Consider the following 11849-nt stretch of genomic DNA (forward strand, 5'->3'; position numbering starts at 1 on the left):
CTCAGGTTGTATCAAAATGGCTAGATTGGTGGATTAAGCACCCATGGCGATCACTCTTATTGCTAAAACCACTTTACCTCTCCACCTCAGTACGTTTTCCCTCTGAGTAGCAGTTTCCTCACCTTAAGGGCTTGGTTTATCTGTAATGACCAGTGAAGTCTCCCTTGTTTTGCAGAACCAGATAGTGAGAGTTCTTCAAGCCAGCCACTGCCTCATTGGGGAATGTTGTGTTCAGTTTTAGACCAAAACCCCAAAACACAGATGTACAGAGCGATATGACCTAATTTACATCCTCTCCTTTCAATCTCAGCTTTTGCTTGTTTATAGAATAGTGGTATTTTAAGATTTGAGAAAGTTGCAGCTGGGAAGTGCAGAACACTCCTCCTTCTTGTATGTCTTTTTTTTTTTTTTTTAAAGTACAAATCAATATTTTCTACTTGGCTCACAACCAGGGCTCACATGATGGTGGACACATCAAAGCTGTCAGAATTCTTTTCTTTCTAAGTGCATGAGGAAGGGCCTTGGATGGTTGGCCTTAGCTGTCATTCCATCGATTAAAGAGAATGGAGGAAGAAACTCAAATGAGACATGCTTAGGGTTGTTGAATTCCTCTATTTCTTCAAAGGTGGCGTGCAAGCTATCACCACTCTTATTTTTGTACCTGTCAGGAGCTGAGGTTCCAGTGAAGGTAGGTCATGGTTAAGTTTATCACCTTCCTTCCTCCTTGCCATCGGTGGTGTCACTCAATGGCAGGCTGCTTGCGTGTGGGGGGTGGTAGCCTCGTACCTGGCATTGACTCTTGCATTATCACATCTTTTATTTATTTATTTTTTAAACTTTATTTATTTTGAGAAAGGCAGTGAGTGAGCAGGGGAGGGGCAGAGAGAGAGATAGGGAGAGAGAGAATCCTAAGCAGGCTCCACGCTAGGCATGGAGCCCGACATGGGGGCTTGAACTCACGAACGGTGAGATCAGGACCTGAGCCAAAACCAAGAGTCAGACGCTTAACCAATTGGGCCACCCGGGTGCCCCAACCATCCATTTCATTGTTCAAGGTAGTATACAGATTCAAAATGAGAAGGCTTACTCATATCTGGGCAAAGGAGCCTGGTGGAAGGAACTGAAAGGGCATTCTCAGAGAACCCGGGGTTCTGTCTCACTCACACTACGGAGCCGAACGCGGTTGGAATCCAAACCTGAGTACCTCTCCATCTGTGATATTTGCACTTTTGCACGCTGCCTCAGCACAGAGAGGGCAGGACACCCCTTTTTGGAAACCATATCTGCTGGACTGTGAAGATGAATTGGACCCACAGATAGAGCCTTACGTAACTTGGAGAATTTACTTTCAATTCCACCGTTCTATTATCGCTTTAATTGATCGATTCGCTAGAATCGATCAATTATGGACAGTACTGCTTCTGGGACACTTCAATTAATGCCCTTGAATTTAGCCGGAACATACAGATATCCCTTTGTCCTCTGCAGCGAGGTATGGTTAAAGTGAACTGGGTTGCAGATGTGTGATTTTTTTTTTTTTTTTTTTGTAGAAGCAGAACACATATTCTGTGCATTTCCTCCCACAAAAATTGCCTAATTTAAGAACTGAAGTTTTACCGTTTTCCAGTAAACCACAAGGCAGTAATAAAAGTGAAGCGAGTAAAAAATAAACAACTCAGAAAAAGCTGACAGGTACAGGTGTCTGTGTTAGGTCTGGTTTAAGGACACCTGGAAAAGAAAATTTGGAAAATGGAAATGAGGATACGCTCAGAAGGGAGGAAAGCAAGGAACAGGCTGATGAAAAATTAAACACGTTCCATGTTGAGTCGAAAGCACTGGGGAAATGAGTGTAACGTGCGAGAATTCTGTAGGGTGTATCTTAAAATGCCTTTAATATTTAATGTTTTAATGTTTAATATTTTGTGGAGTAGATTTTAACATGAGAAGATGGTAAAAAAATGAATGTGGCTTCTGTTAACTTTGTATTCACTTCAAACATACAAGTAACATTCTGCAGCGCTTTTCCATCTAGGCTTTTATCCCTCTTTCTGCTTTAAACCTGATTTCTAGTCATTCGATTTAAAGCACTTAGCTTAATTCTAATCAGAAAAGCCACGATGATGCATTTGCTCTGTGTTTAAAAACCACAGTACAGTTAATTCGCCTATGTTCTTTTAAAAAGGATAACGTAATGCCAATGTTTGAAGTCCTTCGTCTTTCCATTGCACACTCTCATAAAAGTAGAAGATACATAAAATGCAGAAAACATTATGGACCGAGTGCCAATCTATTTTTTGTCCATGACTTTGACGGCAACCCAGAATGCAGCCTTTGCGATACTGTGAAATCATCATGTGAGTCACCAAAGCATAAAGGCAAGAGCTATGTTAAGTTCCCAGACATCTGCTAAAGCAAGTGTTGTTTACACAGTTATTGTTTATTTGGGGATTTAGAAAAAAGGCCCTTACTTTGAGCCCTGTGGCATCCTTTCTATTTACTAATGAAGTCACACAGGCCAGACCAAACCAAATACAGTTTCTCCCGGGGAACCCTCTGCAGACAGGTGGGAAAGCAAGCTGGTGGATAATTGTTAAGCACGGGCAAGTATTTTGGATCCGGACCCTAAAGGAAGGCTGCGGGACCCCAACACAGGGCTCAGGACTTGAAGGAGGTCCGCGCTCACTTCATTCATCGCTCTGAGATTTAGACTCTATTTGTAAAATGGAACGAAATGAATGTAACTGATGTGTGTCTCAGCGGCAGTTCATTTTTAGAGATGAGCCTTGAACTTCTTGGGTGGAATTTTATAACGTGAGACTTCCAATAGGTGTTTCAGACTTCTTTCGTGACATGGCCCACAAATATGGGGGTCTCAGGGCAAACACCCTGCTGCTGGCTGTTCGGAGGTCAAGTAGGGGTAGGACCATTCCCTGCATATAATAGCTCTGCTCTCATGCGTATTGAAATGCACATGTGCTCAAATGACTTTGTTATAAAACAAAACAAAACAAAACAAAACTTATCCAGTTGAATTTCTAAAACAAAAAAGCATGCATGAATGTTGTTGCTTTAACTATTACTAATAAAGTATTTTGTGTCCCATTCTTCATCCTTGATCCACTACGCTAGCTTGTCATGACCTTCATACCGGAAGCTGTTATTTTCCTTCTTGAATAAGAGGATGGGGGTGGGGGGTGCCTGGGTGGCTCAGTCCATTAAGCGTCTGACTTGTCTCAGGTCATGATCTCACCGTTGGTGAGTTTGAGCCCCGTGACGGGCTCTGTGCTGACAGCTCCGAGCCTGGAGCCTGCTTTGGATTCTGTGTTTCCTCCCCAGCTCATACTCCCTCTCTCTCAAAAATGAATAAACATTAAAAAAAAAAAATTAAAAAAAAAAAAAAGAGGGTGGGGAAAGAGGTGGTGATGCCTGCCTTGGATAGTTCCATCTTTTCATCTTCTCTGGGTTTTGGGGAACTCAAGGATAAAGGAACCTCCACTTTCCCTACAAATCCCTTATAAAATCACAAAGATGGGTCTGATCATGCTCTTTCTGGCCATGTACTCATCCCTGTTCTTGCTGTGGTGGCCAGGGGCCTGCAGGCCTCTGCTCAAACTTGGGTCATGTGAAGCCAGCTCCATGCAACAAGGGTAGAAGGGATACAGGCAATGCTGAAGTAGAAGGTATACGAGGCAGAGGAAAATAAACAAAACCAGACGTCCACTGCACAGCCCTAACGTGAATATTGTTTCATGATTTCTCCTACAGAAAAAAATACTCTGGTAGATAATAGTGTAAAGAGACTTCGAAGTTCGTGCACTCTGTCTCAATTAGGACGTGAAATGGCTCGTGTTTAAAATGGACACCAAAGCTCGGACCTCATTTGCCAGTGTTAGTACTCGAAGCGAGAGCCCTTCTATTTCTTATTTACGCTGCAGCCTAAACAAACTGTTACAAGTGGAAATTCTGTGTGGCCGGGGATGGTGTCTGCTTTGCTCATTGCTTTATCCCCAGCACAGAACATGCGGGAATACTCACCCTTGTTGATTCAACGAATGAGCAATGATTTTTCAACCTCCTATTTCTTCCTGCCCCAGTTCATTTAGCAGAGGTTAATCTTCCATTCATTAAGTCTCCCGCTCAAAAACCTACTAGTGCCTCAAAGCACATGGAATGAAGTGCACGCTTGGTAATATGCTCCACACACCCCTGAATATACGCACGTTGTCTCTCTCTCCAGGCTCATTTCATGTGCCAAAGTGAATTGCTTGCTAGTTTCTGTACAAACCTCACACATACCTGTGCCTTTGCTCACACTGATCGTACTGCTATTCCTTTATTTTAACTTACCAACATGCAGGTTATATGCCACGTCTCCTGCGAAACTGTTCTGAACTTGCCCCGTGCTGTGCAGTTTGGTCCGCCTCCGGGCTGGCACTTAAATCCTACTCTGCCGTGTACTGCAGTGGTTTGTATTCCAGAGGGATACAGCCAGGCACTAAGGTGTACTAGTGTCCCCGTTAGCGCTTGGCATTGTGTCTGACACAAGGCACTTGCTAAAAAGGGGTTGTTGAATTCAAGTGAGATAATCCATAGGGTCAGGCAGATAGTTACAGGGCACTAATTAGGGCTACGTCAGTAGGGGGGCTAGGTTGCAGATGGTGAGAAACTAGTGAGAGCGTTTTAAAACCCTGTCTCTAATTATTCTTTGATCTGAAACTTTAGAGGATCCCCAGGTAATTATAATTTAGTGAGAGAGAAAAGTCCTTTCTGGAAAAGTCTTGCTTAATGTAACTGTGTCACTTTGGTTAAAGCTTGGCGATTCTGTTTTACTTTATATCTAGTGAATTTCCACTCTCTGAGCCTCACACTTGAGAAAATGAGCCAAAAGAAGGAACACTTGATAGAAATCTCTGAAGAAGATTCATATTGAAATTTCCAACGAGAGCAGAGTTTCTGTTTCCTGAGGCAAATGAGTGATTTCAAATTTCTTCAAGGTGAACATATTGTCCGTGTACCTCTGTGAAAATACGATGGAACATATTTTCCATCAACGCGGGTTGAGAAGTCTTGGAAATTTCAGGAGCACTGATGTCTTCTTAGCATGAGTTCATGCCCAATGTAAAATCGGACAGCGTTTATAGGGTTAAACTTTGGGTCTCTGGGTACATTCCAATTCTGGAGTAGAGATTGGATAGGATGTGGTAAACGGGACACGGCATTGTAATAACTTCTTCTGGCTGAACATCTCTGAAGTCCATCTGAAATGTCTCTCCTATGGGCGAGATAAGTGAAAAAGGTAATAGACTTTCTTGGGTGTAATTGGGCTGCCGCTCCTCCTCTCACCCTTCATTTCCACCCAGTGTTTTGACTGTTCTGTTACTTGCCCTCGCCAGGTGGCGATGCTGATTTGCGCTGGCTTCCTGATCGCCTGGATTCCTTACGCGGTGGTCTCTGTGTGGTCAGCTTTCGGAAGGCCAGACTCCATCCCCATCCAACTGTCTGTGGTGCCAACCCTGCTTGCAAAATCAGCAGCAATGTACAACCCCATCATTTACCAGGTCATCGATTACAAATTTGCCTGTTGCCAAACTGGTGGTTTGAAAGCAACCAAGAAGAAATCCTTGGAAGACTTCAGGTAAAATTTCGGAAGCTGGGAATGAATGATACTGTTTCACAATCCTATGGGATTCAAGCCACTCCGATATGCTGTCTTCTTAGGCTTAGAGCTCATCACTTAGGAGTAGTGTAATGAGGACTGTATTTTCTGTTCATCAAAATTCCTGAAATCAAGCCATCAGATATGTAGGGTTGAATGTCATGGGTAGATGATACCAAACAGATGCTCTATTTGAGCAACCACCATTCATCCCTCTTCCTTATCTAGGACCAAATCCATTTTACCCCAAGAGTACAGTTCCACATGGCAATGATCCAAAATTAAGTTCTCACAATAGAACAGATTCTCCTGTTTGAGATGTTTCTGCCATTAGCTAAGAGTTCTAGGATTTGGGTGGGCAAAGGAAGGAGAGAAGGGAGGCGGCATATTCTGCTCTCTGTTCAGGTTCTTTGTGTTATTCCCACAAAAGCCCGATGTTGTCCCTTCTCTTTGTCAGACAAGGAAATGGAGGTAAGGTAAAACAAGTAAGGTTAAGGTTAAGCGAGCTGCCTGTGTTTACGCAGCCAGCAAGTAGCAGAGCAGAGGTTTCAATTCGGGTCCCCTGGGTTTCAAAACAGTCTACACTGTTTCCGCTACGAAATGAACAGGTGAGTTTGGGGATCCAGCACCATAGTTCCCAAAGGCTCCATGTGAGTAAAGAGTTGAGAGTGATGTGTGGACTTTGCGTCCAGTTAGGGCCAGTCTTAGTAGAGTGTAGATCAGGCACCTGAATGCATGGTCTGAGGTGAGGGGTGTTGAGAAGGAATGGGTTCTCTGATTTCCATTAATTCTTACTCACTGGATGTCTGGTTGTTTCCCAATACTATTTTCCTGTATCAAATAGGAAACAGAAGGGGTAAGAAAGGTAGAACTAGCTTTGAGAAGATACGGGTCTTTATCTTGTTCTCTCAGTGTGCTGGAGCAAAGTGGTTACGTTTTGACCTTTAACGTCCTCACCATGCAGGGTACAGATCAAATGAAAAAAAAAAAAAAAGGCACAAAGAAACAGTATTGTCATTGTTGCTGGTACAAGAGAAGAAATACACAATTTGGAAGTAGAAGATCAGTGTTTGGTTGATTTTTCTGTATCCCGGCAAATGAACTACTTATAACTTAAAATTGGGACGAGCTGCTTGTAACAGCCATCATTTGAAACTGTAGGAATTACACCAAATGCATGTTTGGAAAGGGCTAGGTGACAACTGTTCGTGGTTTTTGTTTTGTTTTGTTTTTCTTTCACGTTGTTGGTGGTTCATGCCTTTTCTGTGGAATTGGATAAACTCAAATGCTAAAATGCATCTATTTCGGCAGTAACAGCACTTTTCCCTTATCCACTATTAATACTTTATTATGAATGCAGGTTAGAGAGAGTGTTCTTCATAGAGCAGTTGCGGGAGAAAATAATGGGCATTTCTTCCTCTGAAAGAGACGGGACTTTGACAGGAATGGCTGAAGGCAGATTGCACCTACCTCATAATCTTGCCTCAGACTGAGTCTGTGTTCTGTGCCTTAGCTCTTCAGGGTAGGCAGCACATAAATACTCAATTGCGCAATAATGGAAAGAGAGAAATTTATGAGGAAGGCAGTGACTCGAGGCCTCAGACCTTCAGAAAAGCCAGCCAGCCAGCCAAGAGTCAGTTCAGTTCACCTGCTCCTGTTAGCCGTTGCTATGAAATACAACAGTTGGTTGGCTGAAGGACAAGTGCTGTTTTCTTACTCCGGGGTCTCAGCTTTCAGTGGAAAAAGCAGGCGGTAGCGCTAAAAAACCCTTGGGTTTTAAAGTTTGGAACATCTTTAGAAAAGGAACGCAGAAGCGGTGTGAGGAGTCGCCGATTTTTAGAAGGCTCTCTTCAGAGAAGAACCTTCCAAAGAAGCAAAAAAGCAAACATTTTGTCGTCGTTGCTCTTGTTATTAAAAAACTAAGAAAGTGGGTAACATAGATGCTTATAGAATGAGACGAAGTGGTAAGAAGCCAGTCCAGAGTGGCTAATGCTCTGCCAGAACAGTTTAAATTGAATTTAAACTAGATTAATTGATATCCCTGTTTTTTTTTTTCCTTTTCTGAGCTCTGGAATGAATTTGCTTATAATGGGACACCCTCTTGGGAAATATTTTGCATTCAAATAAGAAAGCTAATGTGTTGAATAGGAGCTTGTGGAAATAAATTTTGAGTGGTTTTTACAGTTCATTTAAAGTTAACTAATTCCCCCCGCTGAATTGAGTCCTCTTGAGATTTTGGTAGAAGCTGATGAACTAAAGCATGGCCAAGAGCCCTTTTTGACAGGCTGTCTGTTATTCATCTCATCTGGGTATCCAGATGAGGTCTCCTGTATTTCGCAAACAGTGCTTTTCCGCCCTGTTTGTGTATTGGAGACACCTGGGGAACGTGGAAAAAAACTAATGCTCCCTGGAAAGAGATTTGGCTTCCACTGGTCTGGATTGGACCTTCATTAGTTTGATTAGTTAGCTCTCCCAGATGGTTCTCGTACCCAGCCATTGTTGAAAGCCGGTGACCCAGAGCCTGGAAAAGGAAAACATTAATAGTTCAGAAGCCTCTCACCCCACTTACACAGAGACCAATGAGGTCATCTACATCAGTGACAGGGAAACCAGACTTCAGGAGCTAGGCCAATCTTAGATGCAATAAAAACGTTCAAATGACATGGGGAATACACAGCGAAGGACGGAGGCATTTTATATTCCTAATAGTTTAGTAAAGATAAAGTATTAAAAAAGTACTAAATTCTGGCATTGCCGTTGTAATAAACCTTCCCTCACCACCTTAATTTGAATGCTGTCCTTCACTCTTTGTAGGTAAGATACAGGGCCCAACTGACTGGTTGGTAGATAGGTAGGCAATGTAGTTTGTTCTAGGGACAGAAAACTCACTAGGCCACGCGGAATGTGCCATGAATAAGTGGTCTGGTTTTGGAAAGCTCCACTCAAGGGATTTCTTGACTTTGAATATTTAAAACAATTTTCTAATGTTTATTTATTTTTGAGAGAGAGTGAGAGAGAGAGAGAGAGAGAGAGAATGATAGAGTGTAAGCAGGGGAGGGGCAGAGAGGGAGACACAGAAACAGAAGCAGGCTCCAGGCTCTGAGCTGCCCGCACAGAGCCCACGTGGGGCTCAAACCCACAAACAGTGAGACCATGACCTGAGCCGAAGTCGGACGCTCACCCGACTGAGCCACCCAGGTGCCCTTTGGTTTTGAATATTTTAAAGTGATTTATTATTTGCCTTCTCTTTCTAGTTCAAGTCTTGTGTGTATAATCTTCATGATAGACAAGACCGATGTGTATACGTAGTATGTGTATGTGTGTGCGTATATATATTAAGTTGTGTTTTTCTTCTCCTGTATCTAGGCTGCACACTGTAACCACAGTCAGGAAGTCTTCTGCTGTGCTGGAAGTCCATCAAGAGGTATGAAGACGGGCACGGCATCACTCATGGACATAATTATTCACTTATTTGCCTCTTCACTGCTGTTGATGTTTGATTGTGACTACACTTTTCTCTTTATATTATATTTTTATATTTTGTACACTTTCCCTCTTTTTCCTTCAGCCAGGATTTGCTGGGGAATGCCAAAGGCCAAGTGGAAATTAGATTGTAGGATACTATGTAAGGAATATTATTACCAGGATGAGCCTCCCTGGAATTTCTTTTTATTGTAATTTAAAACCTAATTGTCATGCCCCAAAGTATGAAGTCTGAGGTACTGAGAAAAAATGTTTAATTACTTTATTTATTAGGATGTTATTTAATTTCATTATGTCATCATTATTATTTCTTAATGTAGGGCCAGGGTGGCAGTTTTGGGGTTCATTCAGGTGGGTGATTGTTGGGACTGTGGTTCTTTGACTGGTATCCGCTCCTGGTTCTTTTTTTTTAAAGAGAGAGAGAGACAGAGCATGAGCAGGGGAGAAGCAGAGAGAGAGGGAGACACAGAATTTGAAGCAGGCTCCAGGCTCTGAGCTGTCTGCACAGAACCGGATGAGGGCCTCGAACTCACGAACTGTGAGATCATGCCCTGAGCTGAAGTCGGATGCTCAACCGACTGAGCCACCCAGGCGACCCTCTGCTTCTGATTCTTGTAACCATTCTCTTCTGATGTTGGCAAAGAGTCATACTAACGGTAGTGATTCCACAGAGCAGTCCTCTAGGGAAATCAATTTTGCCTTAAACCCCTAAATGGAAAACTCTCTCGTCTCTCCGAATTTGAGGGCAAAAGCAATTCTTACCGGTAATAATTTTACCCACATGGATTTTCCTCATGAAGCTGTACATACTAACAGTGGATGTGACAGGGTATTTATTACGAGCTGTAATTATTCAAGAAACAAATTTAGTGAAAATAGCTCTATGGAAGTATTTTTCGTTTGTTTTCCGTTACCTTTTTGTTTCTTTTGTTCATTGTTTTCAACAAATACCGTGTGAGGTTTACAAGTGAAAGAAATGCAGATAAGAATAAATTGGAATGATTTCAGTTGCAGATGCCTGCCCCTGAAGAACTAATGCAAGGGGGCAGGCATGTAAATACTAGGTCCAAACTGGCCTTTAAGACCTGTCTATCCGGTCTTCTTTCCTAATCCAAGGAGGATTGGGTTAGGGCCATCTTCCTTGCAGTTCTTTTCATTGAAGCCCTAGGCAGGGGTCCCCCATGCTCCCTGCTCCATTCACCTTCCTCTTCTGCTATGACCCTAAACCCTGCTCAACAATTCTGATCCCACCTTTCTGATAACGGCTGGTGAGAGAAGAGGGAGAAAGAAGGGAGAGGCCCTTCCAGAACCTTTGATAATCTTTCCACTCCTTCCATCTGAGGATTTATAGAGATCAGACCCTCCTCCAAGTCCTCAGTCCTCAGTACATGGTACCTTAGGTTTCTTTGTCTATTAGTTTTCTCCAGAGTTGGGGTGGAGAAGGGGTTGATGAGTGTGAAGGGCTTATGATAAGTGCTCAATAGATGTGTATGTAAAACACTCTCCGATTAAAGCAAAGGGAGTGACACGCCTGCGTGGGGCTTGGGACTGCTTACCTGAGTGCGGACAAAAGTGGCAGGATTATCATTAGAATAAGGAGCAAGGGACTTTGAGGCAGATGAGTAAAATACAGAGGTGTGGAAGAGCATGGCACGGTGGAGGGGGACACAAGTTCAGAGCACAGTCAGACTGCCTGTGTCTACAGCTCACTGCCCTTCAGCAAGCCTGTAAGGTGGGTATAGCGACAACAGCTTGATCACAGGATCCTTTTGAGGCTTAGATGGGAAAATATCCACATAAATCACTTAGCACCAAGACAGTAATGGAGGGAGCAGCCCCTACATATTAGCAATTGTGGTCATTACTATTAACGTGGTTGGTGGTGGTCACAAGTGGGGCAAGAAATTGTAGTCAGGCAAGAGCCAGATCAGACCCCAAGGGCCTTGTCAGTGATGTTATGTGATTCTTACCTCTAAAGGGATGGGGACCCTCTGGGAAGGGTGTGATGAGGTTTATGACTTTTAGGAAGACCAGTCTGAGTGCAGTGTGGAGAGTAGACTGTTCTGCGTGGCGATAGGGTTCAAGAGTAGAGGTTGGGAGACCAGTTGGGTAGCTGTATAAAGACATGACAGTTTATGAGGGCCTGAATTAAGGATTGGTATCAGACGTGGAGATGAAAATATCAGACATGGAGATGAAAATATAGGTTTAAAATATTTTAAGTGGGAGATCTTGACAATTGATTGTGTGGGAGGTGAAGGAACCAAGGATGACAGGGGTGCATCTGCTCAGGAAACGGTGAGGTTAGTGGTGACTGCATCGTGCAAGAGGGCAGAGGGATGGGGGCAGACAACAAATCAAATTTGGGATATGTTGACCCTAGTGTCCAGAGCACAGGTGAAGATATTTTAAAAAATAGGCAGTTAAAAATAACCTAAAAGTATACCTGATATATGGGGATTGGAATTTTCAAGTGAAGCAGGTAGGAAAAGAATGAACGTTAAGGGAGAAATTGCCTGTTTCAAAAGACCTGATGAAAATGAAGTGAAGAATTTTTTGTTTCGTTTTGATTTTGAAGGCATGATTATGGAAGTGAATGATGGAGGGGAGTAGAAAACAACATTCCAATTAACATCTAGAAGGTAGAATTTAACACTGACATTGTACAGAAGCTCCTGAAGATAGACCCATCCTGTCATTTTTTTAACTG

The 11849-nt window shown here is 42.9% G+C and overlaps 1 protein-coding gene across 1 annotated transcript in view; it reads left to right on the top strand.

The window, feature by feature from the left end:
* The window catches only part of OPN5 (opsin 5), a 27171-nt gene extending 18085 nt beyond the window's left edge, over positions 1–9086 (top strand). Inside the window, exons 5-6 of the mRNA XM_040473085.1 lie at positions 5394–5635; positions 9023–9086. Coding sequence (XP_040329019.1) covers positions 5394–5635; positions 9023–9086 — 306 coding nt within the window. The remainder of the gene's footprint in view (positions 1–5393; positions 5636–9022) is intronic.
* The last annotated feature ends 2763 nt before the right edge of the window (positions 9087–11849 follow it).

The sequence above is a fragment of the Herpailurus yagouaroundi genome, unplaced genomic scaffold (genome assembly GCF_014898765.1).
Source record: "Herpailurus yagouaroundi ecotype Mexico unplaced genomic scaffold, PumYag 139, whole genome shotgun sequence".
Classification (NCBI taxonomy): domain Eukaryota; kingdom Metazoa; phylum Chordata; class Mammalia; order Carnivora; family Felidae; genus Herpailurus; species Herpailurus yagouaroundi.